Source organism: Arachis stenosperma, chromosome 3, assembly GCF_014773155.1.
Source record: "Arachis stenosperma cultivar V10309 chromosome 3, arast.V10309.gnm1.PFL2, whole genome shotgun sequence".
Lineage (NCBI taxonomy): Eukaryota > Viridiplantae > Streptophyta > Magnoliopsida > Fabales > Fabaceae > Arachis > Arachis stenosperma.
In genome coordinates this window covers 115,257,294-115,275,557 of record NC_080379.1, presented here as the reverse complement: position 1 = coordinate 115,275,557, position 18,264 = coordinate 115,257,294, and the positions used below count along the sequence as shown (strand labels likewise).

The window sequence follows — 18,264 nt, the reverse complement described above, 5'->3', positions numbered from 1 at the left end:
CAACAAAAGAGTAGAAGAAGATGAATGTAGCAACAAAGAATTGAAAGGTAGAAGTAGAAGAAGGTGAATTGAAATCTAGATCTAAGAACTAAACCTAATCCTAATCATAATCCTAGAGAGAAGTGAGAGCTTCTCTCTCTAGAAACTACTTCTAAAACTAAACTATGACTAATGGTAACTAACATCTAAAGTATGAAAAGTATGTTGATTCCTCTTCAATCCTTGGCTTAAATAGCACCATAAATGAGTTGGATTGAGCCCACAAGGCTTCTAAAATCGCTGGCCACGTTTTGCTTTAAGTGAACCAGGTGGCAGCAACGGCGCGTGCGCGTACTATGCGCGTGCGCACCACCATACGTGTAGCAACTATGATAAATCTTATATCGTTTCGAAGCCCCGGATGTTAGCTTTCTAACCCAACTGGAACCGCATCATTTGGACCTCTGTAGCTCATGTTATGGTCGTTTAAGTGCGAAGAGGTCGGCTTGACAGCTTTCCGGTTCTTTCATTTCTTCATGAGTTCTCCAACTTTTCATGCTTCTTTCTTCATCCCCTTGATCCAATCTTTGCCTCCTAAACCTTAAATCACTTAACAAACATATCAAGGCATCTAATGGAATCAAGGTAAATTAGATTTAGCTATTTTAAGTCCTAAAAAATATGTTTTCACTCTTAAGCACAATTAAAGGAGAAGTTATAAAACCATGCTATTTCAATGGATAAATGTGGGTAAAAGGTCATAAAATCTCTTAAATCAAGCACAAGATAAACCCTACAAATGGGGTTTATCAATGCCGATTTCAGGCTAAAACACCCGTCATGAGTGTTTGCCCAAGCAATGCAATTCGCTTCTTTCCATGGAGATGGGGGTGCCATGGCCATGATCCTTTTAACTGTTGACTTTGGAAGCCATTCCTTTAACTTATCTTCATCCCAATCCCCTGAAACATTCAGGAAGTCCATTAGAGATGATTCTAAATCACCAAGAGAAATTACCTGAGTGGTGTGTTATTGCAAGCTCCCCAAATTAGGCACCCAATTGTGCTCCCTAAATTTAATTTGAGATCCATCTCCGATACGCCAAATAGAGTTCCTTTCGACGTCATGCCAAGCGGATACAATCCCTTTCCACAGATTTGACATGCTACTCTTCCTATTGACTCTCGGTAGGATATCACTACCGCACTTGTACTTGGATCTTAGCATTCTGGCCTAAAGAGAGTCTTTATTAGCAACAAGACCCATCCTAATTTCATCATAAAGGAGTGATTAACATCCTTAGCATGTCTCAAACCTAGGTCCCCCGAGACCTTTGGTTTGTTGATCTTATCCTAACTAAGGAGATGAACTTTCTTGGTCTGCTCTGTGTCGCCCCAAAGAAAATTTATGCATTTACAATCAATCAAATTACAAGTATTTGTGGGTAAAATAGCAGTTTGCATAGTATAACTAGGAAGAGAAGAAAGAACAGATTTCACCAAAGTTGTTCTTTCTGCCAGAGACAGGGCTGAGGCTTTCCAGTTGTTGAGTCGAGAATTTATCTTGTTAATGATATTCTTGTAAGTATCCTTGGAAACTTTGGAATGTAAAATAGGAACCCCAAGATATTTACCCAAATCATCAGTCCTAGAAAAATTTAAAGAGTTGCTAATCTCCTCTCTTATAGTATGACCCACATTATTAGAGAAGAAAATCCGTGTCTTTTCGTTGTTACCTTTTTTACCAGAGCTTTTACAAAATTCTTCCAGCACTTTATTAATAATTTCTGCTTGTTGCACATCGGCCTCCGCGAACAGAATCAAGTCATCAGCAAAACATAGATGAGATAAGGCCGGCCCGTCTTTGTTTAGCTTGATATGTTTCCAAAATTGATGATCACAGGCTACGCTAATAAGTTGGGATAACCTTTCTATACAGAGCACAAAAATATAGGGGGACAGGGGGTCACCTTGCCGAATCCCTCTAGAGGGGGTGAACTCTTCTAAGGCCTCCCCATTTCATACAACCCTCATTTTTGCAGTTGTGATACAATTGCAGACCAAGTTAATAAAGAGTGGAGGTAGACCAATGTCCGAAAGAGTATCCCTGATGAAACTCCATTTAATTCTGTCATATGCTTTTTCGAGATCAATTTTGATAGCCATCCATCCTTTCATGCCTTTTTTGCCTCTCATGGAATGGATAACCTCTTGGGTGATGATGATATTGTCCGAGGTGTGTCTTCCAGGGACAAAGCTGGACTGAGTAGGCTTTACCAATTTTTCCATAACCTGTCGTAGCCTATTTGTCAGGATTTTGGTAATAATTTTATACGACACATTGCATAGACTAATGGGTCTCATCTGCTTGAGGTTTGTGACCGGCTCAACCTTGGGGATTAGCGTTATCAAAGTTTCATTGAGCTCGCCAATGTCCTGAGGGTTCCTAAATATATTTTCAACTAGCCTGCATAGATCTAGTCTCACTATGTCCCATTTACTTTGGTAGAATATTGCTTGAATACCATCTTTTCCAGGGACTTTGAGGCCGCTCATGCTAAAGACAACATTTTTAATCTCTTGAAGCGTCACAAAGCTACCAATACGCTGCATATCATCATTAGACAAGGTAGGAAAACCATTCTTAAGAATAAAAGGATAATCTGGTAAGTTATCAAAAAAAAGGCAAGAATAGAAAGATGTAGCCATATTTTCAAGAATGGATAAATCAGAAATACAAACACCCTCATCATTTTGTAAGGATACAATTTTGCTTCTTCTTCTTCGAGCCATAGTTGATCCATGAAAATATTTAGTGTTTCTATCTCCCATGTCAATTCATTTGCATCTTGCTTTTTGGTACCAAAGCATCTCTTCTTGATTGAGAATATTCTGATATTCTTTCCAGAGTCTCTCTTGAAGTTCTTCAAAGAAACTGTTGCTGTTAGAATTGAGGTTCGAAGTTATGCCTTGAAGCCGCCTAAGAATCTTACTTTTCCTTCTCTGGATATTTCCGAAAACATCATGATTCCAACTCTTGAGGGTCTCCTGAAAATCATTAACTCCATCAACCCAAGAGTTTTGAATCTTCCAATTTGTACACACCATATTCTCAAAGTCAGGATATGTTAGCCACGCCGCCAAGAATCTAAATGGCCTCCTCCTTCTATTAGGAGGAGTAGTAGGAGCAAGCTGGAGGAGGAGGGGACAGTGGTCAGATTTAAACATGGGGAGATGCTTGATTCTGGCCTTTGGAAACAGAATCTGCCAATCAAGATTACTCAAACTCCGATCTAACCTCTCTACTAGACTTCCTCTTTTCCAAGTAAAAGGCCACCTAGAATACCTGAGATCCATCAGGCCACATTCAGAAAGGCAGTTTCGGAAGTCAGGGCATGCTCTTCGATTATTATCAGTGGAACCCCCTTTCCTCTCAAAATCATGGAGTATAGCATTGAAGTCCCCTAATAAACACCAAGGCATATTATTACATGTACTTAGAGCGCATAAATAATTCCAGAGCTCCTTGCGAAGATTGTTATTCGGACTACCATACACAGCAGTAAAGGCCCAAGGCGCAATGTCTCTCCCAGTTATCTTCATGTGTATAAATTGTATATGGTGGTGTAGAATATCAACCTTCCAGGTTTCAGTATCCCATAGGCACCATATGCCACTCAAAAAGCCTCTAGCCTCTTCAACAAAACACCTGTCAAATCCAATTTTTTTCCTAATTTTATGTTCTCTGTCACAACTAACATGGGTCCCTAAAAGAACAATAAAATTTGCTTCATACTCTTTTTTAATATCTCTAATAAGAGTAGGAAAGGATTTACAGCCCACACCTCTACAATTCGAGACAATTAAATTCATTATAAATAAGTATAAGAAAAAAAAAGAAGTCAACAGAGACTCAACTTACTCCTAGGTATTAACCCTTTCGGTAGCATTGGCCCTTTCCGGATTAACCCGAACTCCTTCCATATGGTGCATGCTGGATTCACCTATGTGGATATCTGGTGGCTTATCTAGCAGCATCTTACTTCTCTGGCCCCCTTCCACCATCTCTGACATCTCCTCAACTTGCCGAGAAAAGGGGTTTTGATTGAGAAAATTGTTTCTAACCACAAAGGTTTCCATAAAGTTTTTTGCCATCCTTGAAGTTTCGAACTCCTCGCTTTGCTCCTTTTGGATTCTCCTCATATCTTCCAATATCTCTCTCTCCATGGCCTCTTTTTCGTTATTTCTGAAATCAGAACGTGACACCAAAGCAAGCTCTTTTGCCTTATCATTCAAACTAGTTGATGGATCTCCTACCTTATTTTTATTTTTGGCAATCTTATTTGAAGGGTTAGGCCCATTTTTTGAAGAAGGCCCTTTTTTGTTAGCTTGTGAATTTTTTTCTGCTCCTGGCCTAAGGATTTTTTTTTAATATGGTTCACCACAATTTGATTCTTGTGGGCTTTTTGAATACCTTTTTCTTTTAGCCCAATAAGCATGTCTTCACCATGGGAAGGCTCTTCATGCATCACGTTATTATGCTCTACATTAGTGCCTTCAAAATCTTCCTTATTTAAAGCATCAAATCTGGAGCCATTCTCAATAGGTTGGCCTTTATTAGTATTCTTCCTTTCCATAATAGTGTGAGCTTCCTTATTTAAGTATGATCCCTTAATTCCCGCCGCACTATTTTCATGTTTCCTCCTTACTTGCTGGTGGACGAAATTGTGATCACATCAATGTAGTATTCTTTGTTGTTGTATGGAATCATTATTATGGCACTTATGTGTGGACACAACTCCGTTCAACTAACCAGCAAGTGTACTGGGTCGTCCAAGTAATACCTTACGTGAGTAAGGGTCGATCCCACAGAGATTGTTGGTATGAAGCAAGCTATGGTCATCTTGTAAATCCCAGTCAGGAGGATAAAATTATGGAATTTAGAAAATCAAATATGATTAATAAAAATAAACAAAAAATAAAATAGGATAGAGATACTTATGTAAATTAATAGTGGGAATTTCAGATAAGTGTATGGAGATGCTGTGCTCCTCTTGAATCTCTACTTTCCTATTACATTCATCCAATCCTTCTTACTCTTTTCCATGGCAAGCTGTATGTAGGGCATCACCGTTGTCAGTGGCTACATCCCATCCTCTCAGTGAAAACGTTCCTATGCTCTGTCACAGCACGGCTAATCATCTGTCGGTTCTCAATCAGGTTGAAATAGAATCCCTTGATTCTTTTGCGCTTGTCATCACGCCCAGCCTTCAGGAGTTTGAAGCTCGTCACAGTCATTCAATCCCAGAATCCTACTCGGAATACCACAGACAAGGTTTAGACTTTCCGGATCCTCATGAATGCCGCCATCTATCTAGCTTATACCACGAAGATTCTGTTGGGGAATCTAAGAGATATGCGCCCGACCTAAGGTAGAACGGAAGTGGTTGTCAATCACGTGCGTTCATAGGTGAGAATGATGATGAGTGTCACGGATCATCACATTCATCAAGTTGAAGTGCAACGTATATCTTGGAATAAGAATAAAAGAGAATTGAATAGAAAGTAATAGTAATTGTATTGAAACTTGAGGTACAGCAGAGCTCCACACCCTTAATCTATGGTGTGTGATGAGCGGATAATTTGTACGCTTTTTGGCATTGTTTTTAGTATGTTTTTAGTAGTTTTAGTTGAGTTCTTAGTATATTTTTATTAGTTTTTAGTTAAAATTCACTTTTCTGGACTTTACTATGAGTTTGTGTGTTTTTCTGTGATTTCAGGTATTTTCTGGCTGAAATTGAGGGACCTGAGCAAAAATCTGATTCAGAGACTGAAAAGGACTGCAGATGCTGTTGGATTCTGACCTCCCTGCACTCGAAGTGGATTTTCTGGAGCTACAGAAGCCCAATTGGCGCGCTCTCAACGGCGTTGAAAAGTAGACATCCTGGGCTTTCCAGCAATATATGATAGTCCATACTTTGCCCAAGATTTGATGGCCCAAACCGGCGTTCAAAGTCACCTACAGAAATTCCAGCGTTAAACGCCGGAACTGGCACCTAATTGGGAGTTAAACGCCCAAACTGGCATAAAAGCTGGCGTTTAACTCCAAGAGAAGTCTCTACACGAAAATGCTTCATTGCTCAACCCAAGCACACACCAAGTGGGCCCGAAAGTGGATTTTTATGTTATTTACTCATCTTTGTACACCTTAGGCTACTAGTTTTCTATAAGTAGGACCTTTTACTATTGTAATAGAGAGTCTTTTGATCATGTTTTGATGATCGAACTCACTTTGGGAGGCTGGCCATTCGGCCATGCCTAGACCTTGTTCTTATGTATTTTCAACGGTGGAGTTTCTACACACCATAGATTAAGGTGTGGAGCTCTGCTGTACCTCGAGTATTAATGCAATTACTATTGTTCTTCTATTCAATTCCGCTTGTTCTTTGTCCAAGATATCACTTGTTCTTCAACTTGATGAAGGTGATGATTGACACTCATCATCATTCTCACCTATGAACAAGGTGACTGACAACCATTCTTGTTCTACAAGCATCTGAGGCTTAGTGAATATCTCTTGGATTTCTGATAACATGATGCATGGTTGATCGCCTGACAACCGAGTGCTCGCCTGACAAACGAGCCAGCCATTCCGTGAGATCAGAGTCTTCGTGGTATAGGCAAGAACTGATGGCGGCATTCAAGAGAATCCGGAAGGTCTAACCTTGTCTGTGGTATTCTGAGTAGGATTCAATGATTGAATGACTGTGACGTGCTTCAAACTCCTGAGGGCGGGGCGTTAGTGACAGACGCAAAAGAATCACTGGATTCTATTCCGGCCTGATTGAGAACCGACAGATGGATAGCCGATGCTGTGATAGGGCATCAGGAACGTATTTCCAATGAGAGGATGGGAGGTAGCCACTGACAACGGTGAAACCCTTGCATAAGCTTGCCATGGAAAGGAGTAAGAAGGATTGGATGAAGACAGTAAGAAAGCAGAGAGACGGAAGGGAAGGCATCTTCATACGCTTATCTGAAGCTCTCACCAATGATATGCATAAGTATCTCTATCTTTATCTTTATGCTTTATTCATCATCTATACCCATTTGAGTCTGCCTGACTGAGATTTACAAGATGACCATAGCTTGCTTCATACCACCAATCTCCGTGAGATCGACCCTTACTCGCGTAAGGTTTATTACTTGGACGACCCAGTGCACTTGCTGGTTAGTTGTGCGAAGTTGTGTTTATGCCATGGTAGTGAGCACCAAGTCTTTGGAGCCATTACTAGGGATTGTTTATATTTTGAAAAGTATTGATCACAATTTCGTGCACCAGTGTGCAGAAACTCCACCGTTGAAAATACATAAGTGAAAGGTTCAGGCATGGCCGAATGGCCAGCCCCCATGATCTGAGAACTAATCGTCCCCCAGATGTCTAATACACTAGTAAAAAGTTCTATTTATAATAAACTAGCTCCTAGGGTTTACATGAGTAAGTAATTGATGCATAAATCCACTTCCGGGGCCCACTTGGTGTATGTTTGGGCTGAGCTTAATCTATCCACGAGCTGAGGCTTTTCTTGGAGTTGAACTCCAAGTTATGACGTGTTTTGGGCGTTCAACTCCGGATCATGACGTTTTTCTGGCGTTTAACTCCAGACAGCAGCATGTACTTGGCATTCAACGCCATGTTACGTCGTCAATTTCCGAATACAATATGGACTATTATATATTGCTGGAAAGCTCTGGATGTCTACTTTCCAACGCCATTGAGAACGCGCCATTTGGAGTTCTGTAGCTCCAGAAAATCCATTTCGAGTGCAGGGAGGTCAGATTCCAACAGCATCAGCAGTCCTTTTGTCAGCCTTTTTCAGAGTTTTGCTCAAGTCCCTCAATTTCAGCCAGAAATTACCTGAAATCACAGAAAAACACACAAACTCATAGTAAAGTCCAGAAATATGAATTTAACATAAAAACTAATGAAAACATCCCTAAAAGTAGCTTGAACTTACTAAAAACTACCTAAAAACAATGCCAAAAAGCGTATAAATTATCCGCTCATCACAACACCAAACTTAAATTGTTGCTTGTCCCCAAGCAACTGAAAATCAAATAGGATAAAAAGAAGAGAATATACTATAAATCTCAAAATATCAATGAATATTAATTATAATCAGATGAGCGGGACTTGTAGCTTTTTGCTTCTGAACAGTTTTGGCATCTCACTTTTTCCTTTGAAGTTTAGAATGATTGGCTTCTCTAGGAACTTAGAATTTCGGATAGTGTTATTGATTTTCCTAGTTAAGCATGTTGATTCTTGAACACAGCTACTTATGAGTCTTGGCCGTGGCCCTAAGCACTTTGTTTTCCAGTATTACCACCGGATACACAAATGCCACAGACACATAACTGGGTGAACCTTTTCAGATTGTGACTTAGCTTTGCTAGAGTCCCCAGTTAGAGGTGTCCAGAGCTCTTAAGCACACTCTTTCTGCTTTGGATCACGACTTTAACCACTCAGTCTCAAGCTTTTTCACTTGGACCTTCATGACACAAGCACATGGTTAGGGACAGCTTGATTTAGCCGCTTAGGCCTGGATTTTATTTCCTTGGGCCCTCCTATCCATTGATGCTCAAAGCCTTGGATCCTTTTTACCCTTGCCTTTTGGTTTTAAGGGCTACTGGCTTTTTCTGCTTGCTTTTTCTTTTTCTTTCTATTTTTATTTTTATTTATTTATTTATTCTTTTTTCGCCATTCAGTGCTTTTTCTTACTTCAAGAATCAATTTCATGATTTTTCAGATCATCAATAACATTTCTCTTTGTTCATCATTCTTTCAAGAGCCAATAGTTTTAACATTCATAAACAACAAGATAAAAAATATGCACTGTTCAAGCATTCATTCAGAAAACAAAAAGTATTGTCACCACATCAATATAATTAAATTAAATTCAAGGATAAATTCGAAATTCATGTACTTCTTGTTCTTTTGAATTAAAACATTTTTCATTTAAGAGAGGTGAAGGATTAATGGATTTATTCATAACTTTAAGACATAGTTACTAACTACTAATGATCATGTAATAAAGACACAAACATTAGATAGACATGAAGCATAAAAACCGAAAAAGCAGAGAAAATAAGACCAAGGAATGAGTCCACCTTAGTGAGGGTGGCGCCTTCTTGAAGAACCAATGGTGCTCTTTGAGCTCCTCTATGTCTCTTCCTTGCTTCAACAAGAGTGCCTTTTTCTTTATTCCTGCTCATATGAAAGAGAAGTGAAAAAGAAAAGGAAGAGGAATCTTCTATGTTACAGTATAGAGATTCCTTTATGTTAGTAGAAAAAGAAAGGGGATAAGGAAAGGAGAATGGTTCGGATTTTTAGATGAAGAGAAGTGAAGAGAAGTGTTAGTAAATAATTAATTAAATAAAATAAGAAAAGAGAGGGAGAATTTTTGAAAATAATTTTGAAAAAGGGGTTAGTAATTTTTGAAAATTAAAGATAAGATAAGATTAAAATTAAAATTTAAAACAAAACGAATTTTTGAAAAAGAGGTGAGATATTTTCGAAAATTAGAGAGGGAAAAGTAGTTAGGTGGTTTTGAAAAAGATAAGAAACAAACAACAAGTTAGTTAGTTGATTGAAAAAGATTTGAAATCAAATTTGAAAAGATAAGAAGATAAGAAGTTTAGATAAGATATTTTGAAATAAAAAAAATAAGATAAAAAGATAAAAAAAAAATTTATTTTTTTGAAAAAGATAAGATAAGAGATAAAAAAAAGATTTAATTTAAAAATTTGAAATTATTTACTTCACTAATAAGAAACTACAAGATAAGATTCTAGAACTTAAAGATTGAACCTTTCTTAGCAAGAAAGTAACAAACTTCAAATTTTTGAATCAAAACATTAATTATTGATTATATTTTCGAAAATATGATGTAAAAGATAAGAAAAAGATTTTGAAAAATATTTAAAAAAAAAATTTTGAAAATTATAAAAAAAATAAAAAAGATGTGATTTTTGAAAAAGATTTTGAAAAGATAAGATTTTTAAAATTGAAAATTTGACTTAACTCATAAGAAACAACTAATTTTAAAAATTTTTGACTTGGTCAACTCAAATTTTCGAAAATTTGGAGAAAAATAAGGAAAAGATATTTTTTTTATTTTTGAATTTTTAATGATGAGAGAGAAAAACACAAAAATGACCCAAAACATGAAAATTTTGGATCAAAATACAAGATGCATGCAAGAACACTATGAATGTCAAGATGAACACCAAGAACACTTTGAAGATCATGATGAACATCAAGAACACAATTTTGAAAAAAATTTTTGATGCAAAGAAAACATGCAAGACACCAAACTTAGAAATCTTTAATGCATGGACTCTAACAAACGAAAAATGCATATGAAAAACAACAAATAACACAAAACAAGAAAACATCAAGATCAAACAAGAGGACTTATCAAGAACAACTTGAAGATCATGAAGAACACTATGAATGCATGGGATTTTCGAAAAAAATGCAAGAAAAATTTTTAAAGCATGCAATTGACACCAAACTTAAAAATTGACTCAAGACTCAAACAAGAAACACAAAATAATTTTTTATTTTTATGATTTTATGAATTTTTTTTTGAATTTTTATTAATTTTTTCGAAAATAAAGTTTAGAAAAACGAAAAATAAAAGAAAAATTTTGAAAAAGATTTTTGAAAAGAAAATTACCTAATCTGAGCAACAAGATGAACCGTCAGTTGTCCATACTCGAACAGTCCCCGGCAACGGCGCCAAAAACTTGGTGGACGAAATTGTGATCACATCAATGTAGTATTCTTTGTTGTTGTATGGAATCATTATTATGGCACTTATGTGTGGACACAACTCCGTTCAACTAACCAGCAAGTGTACTGGGTCGTCCAAGTAATACCTTACGTGAGTAAGGGTCGATCCCACAAAGATTGTTGGTATGAAGCAAGCTATGGTCATCTTGTAAATCCCGGTCAGGAGGATAAAATTATGGAATTTAGAAAATCAAATATGATTAATAAAAATAAACAGAAAATAAAATAGGATAGAGATACTTATGTAAATTAATAGTGGGAATTTCAGATAAGTGTATGGAGATGCTGTGCTCCTCTTGAATCTCTACTTTCCTATTACATTCATCCAATCCTTCTTACTCTTTTCCATGGCAAGCTGTATGTAGGGCATCACCGTTGTCAGTGGCTACATCCCATCCTCTCAGTGAAAACGTTCCTATGCTCTGTCACAGCACGGCTAATCATCTGTCGGTTCTCAATCAGGTTGGAATAGAATCCCTTGATTCTTTTGCGCTTGTCATCACGCCCAGCCTTCAGGAGTTTGAAGCTCGTCACAGTCATTCAATCCCAGAATCCTACTCGGAATACCACAGACAAGGTTTAGACTTTTCGGATCCTCATGAATGCCGCCATCTATCTAGCTTATACCACGAAGATTCTGTTGGGGAATCTAAGAGATATGCGCCCGACCTAAGGTAGAACGGAAGTGGTTGTCAATCACGTGCGTTCATAGGTGAGAATGATGACGAGTGTCACGGATCATCACATTCTTCAAGTTGAAGTGCAACGTATATCTTGGAATAAGAATAAAAGAGAATTGAATAGAAAGTAATAGTAATTGTATTGAAACTTGAGGTACAGCAGAGCTCCACACCCTTAATCTATGGTGTGCAGAAACTCCACCGTTGAAAATACATAAGTGAAAGGTTCAGGCATGGCCGAATGGCCAGCCCCCATGATCTGAGAACTAATCGTCCCTCAGATGTCTAATACACTAGTAAAAAGTTCTATTTATAATAAACTAGCTCCTAGGGTTTACATGAGTAAGTAATTGATGCATAAATCCACTTCCGGGGCCCACTTGGTGTATGTTTGGGCTGAGCTTAATCTATCCACGAGCTGAGGCTTTTCTTGGAGTTGAACTCCAAGTTATGACGTGTTTTGGGCGTTCAACTCCGGATCATGACGTTTTTCTGGCGTTTAACTCCAGACAGCAGCATGTACTTGGCGTTCAACGCCAAGTTACGTCGTCAATTTCCGAATACAATATGGACTATTATATATTGCTGAAAAGCTTTGGATGTCTACTTTCCAACGCCGTTGAGAACACGCCATTTGGAGTTCTGTAGCTCTAGAAAATCCATTTCGAGTGCAGGGAGGTCAGATTCCAACAGCATCAGCAGTCCTTTTGTCAGCCTTTTTCAGAGTTTTGCTCAAGTCCCTCAATTTCAGCCAGAAATTACCTGAAATCACAGAAAAACACACAAACTCATAGTAAAGTCCAGAAATATGAATTTAACATAAAAACTAATGAAAACATCCCTAAAAGTAGCTTGAACTTACTAAAAACTACCTAAAAACAATGCCAAAAAGCGTATAAATTATCCGCTCATCACTTGCCTTCTTACCAACATCCATGGCCCAAATTCTGACGGGTCTTGATTATTTTTTTTGGAAAGATTTGATTCTGAAACTACTCCTTGATTGTTGCTTGGTTCATGATCGGCACCGAAAACCTGAGTTGTTTCAGTATCTTTCATCTCAGCGACGGTGTTAACTCATATTCCTCCCATCTCTTCCGCGGTGTTACTTTCATGGTGATTGTTGTCATTGCTAACAGGGGATTCAAGGCAATGTTCTGCCCTATGACCATATCTTCCACAAGAGAAACAGATGAGGTGTAAACCTTCATACTCAATGTTGAGAGTAGTTTCCAGGACAGAGATTCTAGGTACCAGCTTTTTTGATAGATCGATTTCCACGCATATTCTAGCAAATTTTCCGCGAGAGTGAATAGACGTTGTACGATCAATCTTTAACATGGTGCCTATGGCAGAACCAACTCTTGATAGAAAACGATGATTATATAATTCAATAGGTAGGTTAGGAATACGGATCCATGCTGCGATTTTTTTGACTACGTTTTCGGTTGAAAGGAAGAAAGATCTCCATCTTTGGACAATAAGGTAGTGGCCCGCGATCATCCATGGTCCTCCAGTAAGTGCATGTGAATAGTCTTCCTCTTCTGAAAAATGAACAAGAAAATAATCACGATCCATATCAAGAACATTGATCTTACCTTTTCTGACCCAATCTCTATTGAGACATTGTTCTAAAAATCCAAGATGGACTCTCTTTTCCATGACTTTAACGATCAGCGTCGCGTGCCAAGGTTTACACCATTCGTCAAATTCTTCTTTAGAAACATGGATCACCGGACATGGATCATAGGGCTTATCTCCTTTCGGCACCTCCTCTTCATACTTGTACCACCGGTCTTCCGGGTTCGATGCATCTTCATCAACATCATCAAGAGCCTCATCCATGTCTTCCACCATGGGACCAATTGGGGTCAATAAGGAGTCCTTGTAAGATGCCTTAAGATTAGGTGAGATCTCAGAAGTATTTTCAACCCTCATATCCATGCTTTTTATGGGTTGATTTAGATTAACTTCACTATGGGTTTTGACTTTTTTAGTGCTTCTTTGTATGAGGTCCTCCACTTGTGGAGGAACCCTAGGAGAGCGTTCTAGATTTTTCATCGCTCAGTAGTTAAATAAAATATAGATAGAGATTGGGCATTTACAATTGAGTTACACTAACTTTTCTCTAGAATAGACACTACAAGAAAAAAGAAAAAAATATCCATACATGAGATATTTAAAATAAAGAATCATATTATATTATATAAAAATTATTTTTAGAGACTTAATGACTTAATAATGACATTGTGATGTGAATATATCATATATTTTCTTGCTAATTATATTATGTTGTCTTGTAACTATTGTTAAAAAAAATACAAAAAATTTATTTATTTAAATTATTTGCACTCTAAAATTATTAAATTATCTTAAAATAAAATTTTCTATTATTCTGTCTATTCATACTATATGAGATTTAAAGGTTCTAAAGTTGGACATATCAACACCAAGTTAGGAGTGACCTATAGAGCACTTCGATACTAAAATTAGTAGTACTCTTAGAATAGCTGTAATAAGAAAAATGTACCTGATCTCTTGATTTTCCTTTCTCTTGTCTTATACCTTCTTAAGGTATCCATTATGCATTTATGCCTTTTGATTGTACGTTTTGATAGCTTTCTAAGATGGTGAAAGTATATTTGAGTGCTTAAAGGACCAAGATAAATAATAGAATTGAAGATAATGTTGGGGTTCTCTAACAAGGTACGTTTAATGATAAAAGCGTATTTTAATTAGTCATTTGAGATTAATCCTAACAAGGTTAATTTAATCTTTTAAAAGTTTAGTATAAGATTATTTGAGTCTTTTTTATATATAAAATTTATAATCTCTAATACAATCATACAATATAAATTAATAACTTCGTTAATTTAGTCTTTTTAAAATTAATGTTAAAAAGTTTTTAGTCTCTTAAAATATATAAATTCTACGAAAATTTTTGTTTTTATAATGAAATTCAAATACTAATTTTCAAATACAATTAAACATCCTTAGACCTGAAGGGTTAGTATTTTTCAAAATTAATACTAAAAAATTATTTTTGTTTGAGTTTTAAAGATGATACCTTAGTCATTTAAATTAAACTAAAAAGTGTTTTAGTCTTGTAAAAATCAAAATCGAATTTCTCATTTTTAATACAATCAAACAATATGAATAATTCTATAATAGTATTTTAGTTATTTTAAAATTAATTTTAAAATGTTATTTTGTTATTTAAAAAATTAATTAAGGATATTTTAGTTGCTTCAAAAGTTCAAATATAATTGATAATATCATCAAAAGCATAAGTTCTACACTTAATTCAATAATTACATGATAATATAATTGATATAATTAATATTTTAATTATTTTTTAAATTACATATTGTATAAATATAGTTGGTCATTATATATTGTATAATTATATGTTACTTCTAATTTTGAAAAAATTTAAGTTTTAACTCTTATGCCATATTGGAGGGCTATATTTTTATAAAAAAAAATTAACATAAAAAGTCTCGGTAATAATTTTTTAGATACTAATGAGTCAAAGAATGATTTTTTTTAATAATTTTATAAAATCGTTTATTGTTCTATTTTAAATTCATAAGTTTGTAAATCAAAATGGAGGTATTCTATATTTTATTTGAATCTAAATGGAGTATTTTTGTTATTGACATTTATGTTTTAAAGTTAATGAAGATCAACTTAAAAATAAAAAATGTCAACAATTTGTCTAAATAATAAAACTTAAAAGTAAGAAATATCAATAATTTGTATAAGTAGTAAATTAAATCAGACTAATTCGATTTACTGTGTATATACTGAATCAGTATTAAATCTAATTAAACTAATTCGATTTAGTGTGTTACACACTTCTCAACAATAAATCAAAACAATACAAGCTATGTCAATTTAATACTGAGCATGCTAAATCAAATTCATTTGATTCGATTTATATTTAAATAACATAAATCGAATCAAATACATAAAACTATTTAGGACAGGACGTGTAACCAAAATTGGTTTATAACATTTGTGTTTTCAACCCCAATTAACCCAATTATCTAGAATAATAAACATAATAATACCAATATCTTTTTACTTATTAGTTTTAAAAATATATATATGAATAATATAAGATGATATTTTTTTGGTAGGAAAACAATAATAAAAATTATTAACCAAGTTAATTGCATAATAAAAAAATATGGAGAATTTTTTAACTAATAAAAAATAAAGTTACTATTTTTTTATGCTACAATTTAAAAAAATAATAATAAACAAACTTTTAGTAAATTACACATCAAATATTATTATTTACATACTATATATATATTATCAATCATTTTAAAATAATTAATTTATATTCATACTAAATAATATTTATTTACGATTATAATTTAATTTCTTGTGCAAACCACGGAAAATAAACTAGTTTTATATTAAGAGTGCATGTTTGGTTAATATATTTTTTTATTATTTTTGGAAGTACTAAAATTAAATTTTGATCAATATATAGATAACTTATTTAATAAATTAATTTTACTAAATACATGTTTATCTCAAAAAGCCCACATATTTCTTTCACTAAATTTAGATCTTAAAATTATTAGTATAATTGGGCCATTTTTTAATTTATTTACTATAATTTTACTAACTTAGAGGTCGTCTATGCAATATAAAAAAATAGTGAAAGAAATCATCACAGCCATAAAAATAGCATATTCTCTTTAGACCTTAAAAAACCACTTTATATTTTCTCCACCATAGACAAATCCTACAATTTGATAACTTTCCAAGTTTGATAGCTTTGATTCAATGAACATTACTTTTAGTAACATTTCAATCTTGTCCAGCCTTTTTGGATTCGTAGGATGCTATCTACTTAATATACTAAAATTGGATTTTCTTCCAACTAATTAAAATCAGATGTCAATTTTTTATGAATTTATTTTTTCGTCAAAATGAATGCATTATTTTTTCTTTTAAGTTTATTTTATAAAAATATCTGTATTATAATTATACTATAATTAGAATTTAAGTAATAATGCATAATTATACTAATTTAGAAAAATATCTTTATTTTTAAAAAGTACTATTCTCATCTAATGAAAGCACTATTCTCTCTTCTAAAATTATTTTTAGAAAAATATCTTCATTATAATTATATTACAATTAGCATTTAATGAATAATGCATAATTATACTAATTTAGAAAAATATCTTTATTATAATTATATAAAATAATCTACTTAATATACTAAAATTAAATTTTTTTCCCAACTAATGAAAGTAAGATGTCAAATTCTCATGAATTTATTTTCTTTTCAAAATAAAAGTACTATTCTCTCTTCTAAATTTATTTTAAAAATATCTTTATTAAAATTATATTACAATTAGCATTTAATAAATAATGCATAATTATACTAATTTAAAAAATATCTTAATTATAATTATATAAAAAAATTAAACATAAATTTATAATTCTAATTGCTATAAATACTAACGTTCATAGTGGTAAATTGATATTGCAATAATTAATTTTTATAATAATTTTTGTACTGCTAAAGGCTATATATAGTGTTTCTTTGTGGTTAGTGAGTCTAAATCTAAGAATCAAAGCATTCTTTTTTTCTAATTTGTTATTCTTCTTTGATTGGGCAATTGTTTCTAAGAAACTTTGTAGGTCAAGTTCAAGTCACATCCCCTCCACGTTTTCTACATTTGTCCGAAAATATTCGAAGTGAAGCATATAATGAGATTGAATTTCCTCAATTTAGGTTTAGTTTTGAAAAATTCGTGCCAATCTTGAAGATGCAATTCAAAGATTGGTACTATATTTAAATTTTCTTCTCTTAAGCTTTTTGTATTAAAAATAATTTTATAACATATTGTGATTTTTTTTCAGAAACTACCGGCCTTCTGGTGCATTAATGTAATCTCATTGAGGAGAATAAAAGTCAATTTAATTTGACAATTTTAACAAGAAGATAGTATGAATTTGTACGAATTCTAAGTGTTCGATCTTATGATGTTATTTCAGTTGGTTGTTATGAGAATGACTCTAATCTATACGTATCTAAGGATTAGAATAGATTAAATATTATTTAAATAATTTAGTTCTAATATTGGTAATTAATTAAATTAGTTTTAGAGAAATTTAAATTTTTGTCTCAATCTATATATTATGACTATTCTTTTTGGATATGTTATTTTTAAACTTTTTAATATGAATTTTTTTAAAAATTTATTTTCTTTTTTAGATATATGTATCACCTTTTTTATTTTAAATTAGTAATACAATTATTAAAAGAAATGTAATTTATCAATAAATTAGAATGATTCAAAGTTTAACTATATTGTATGAATACAAGATTGATTGATTAAGATTAAAGCGTAAAAAAAAAGAGTCACAGTACATGGTTTTATTTTCTTGCTAATATATAAAAATATATGAAAAAAATTAAAATATCACCATTTAAAAAAATTGTTAATCATGCATACGAAAAAATATTAAAGAATATGCATGGATATAAAAAATAAAAAATTATTATTCGATTGTAGAATAAAAAATAATCATATATATATATATATATATATATATATATATATATATATATATAAATAATCATAACAAAAAAAATAATTAATATATAAAAAAATAATTAATATATATAATTAAATTTTTATATGTACAGTTCATATATATATATATATATATATATATATATATATATATATATATAGATAGATAAAGAAATTATTAT

General features: G+C 33.3%; 1 protein-coding gene across 1 annotated transcript; it reads right to left on the bottom strand.

Moving 5' to 3' along the window:
• Nucleotides 1-12,590: 12,590 nt before the first annotated feature.
• LOC130966604 (uncharacterized) lies at nt 12,591-13,457 on the bottom strand. Its single transcript, XM_057891419.1, has one exon. The coding sequence runs from the start codon at nt 13,455-13,457 to the stop codon at nt 12,591-12,593; it is 867 nt and encodes a 288-aa protein (XP_057747402.1).
• Between the last annotated feature and the right edge of the window lie 4,807 nt (nt 13,458-18,264).

Excerpts from the sequence above, each read along its gene's own strand:
- LOC130966604 (XM_057891419.1), bottom strand. The coding sequence starts at position 13,457 with ATGGATATGAGGGTTGAAAATACTTCTGAGATCTCACCTAATCTTAAG.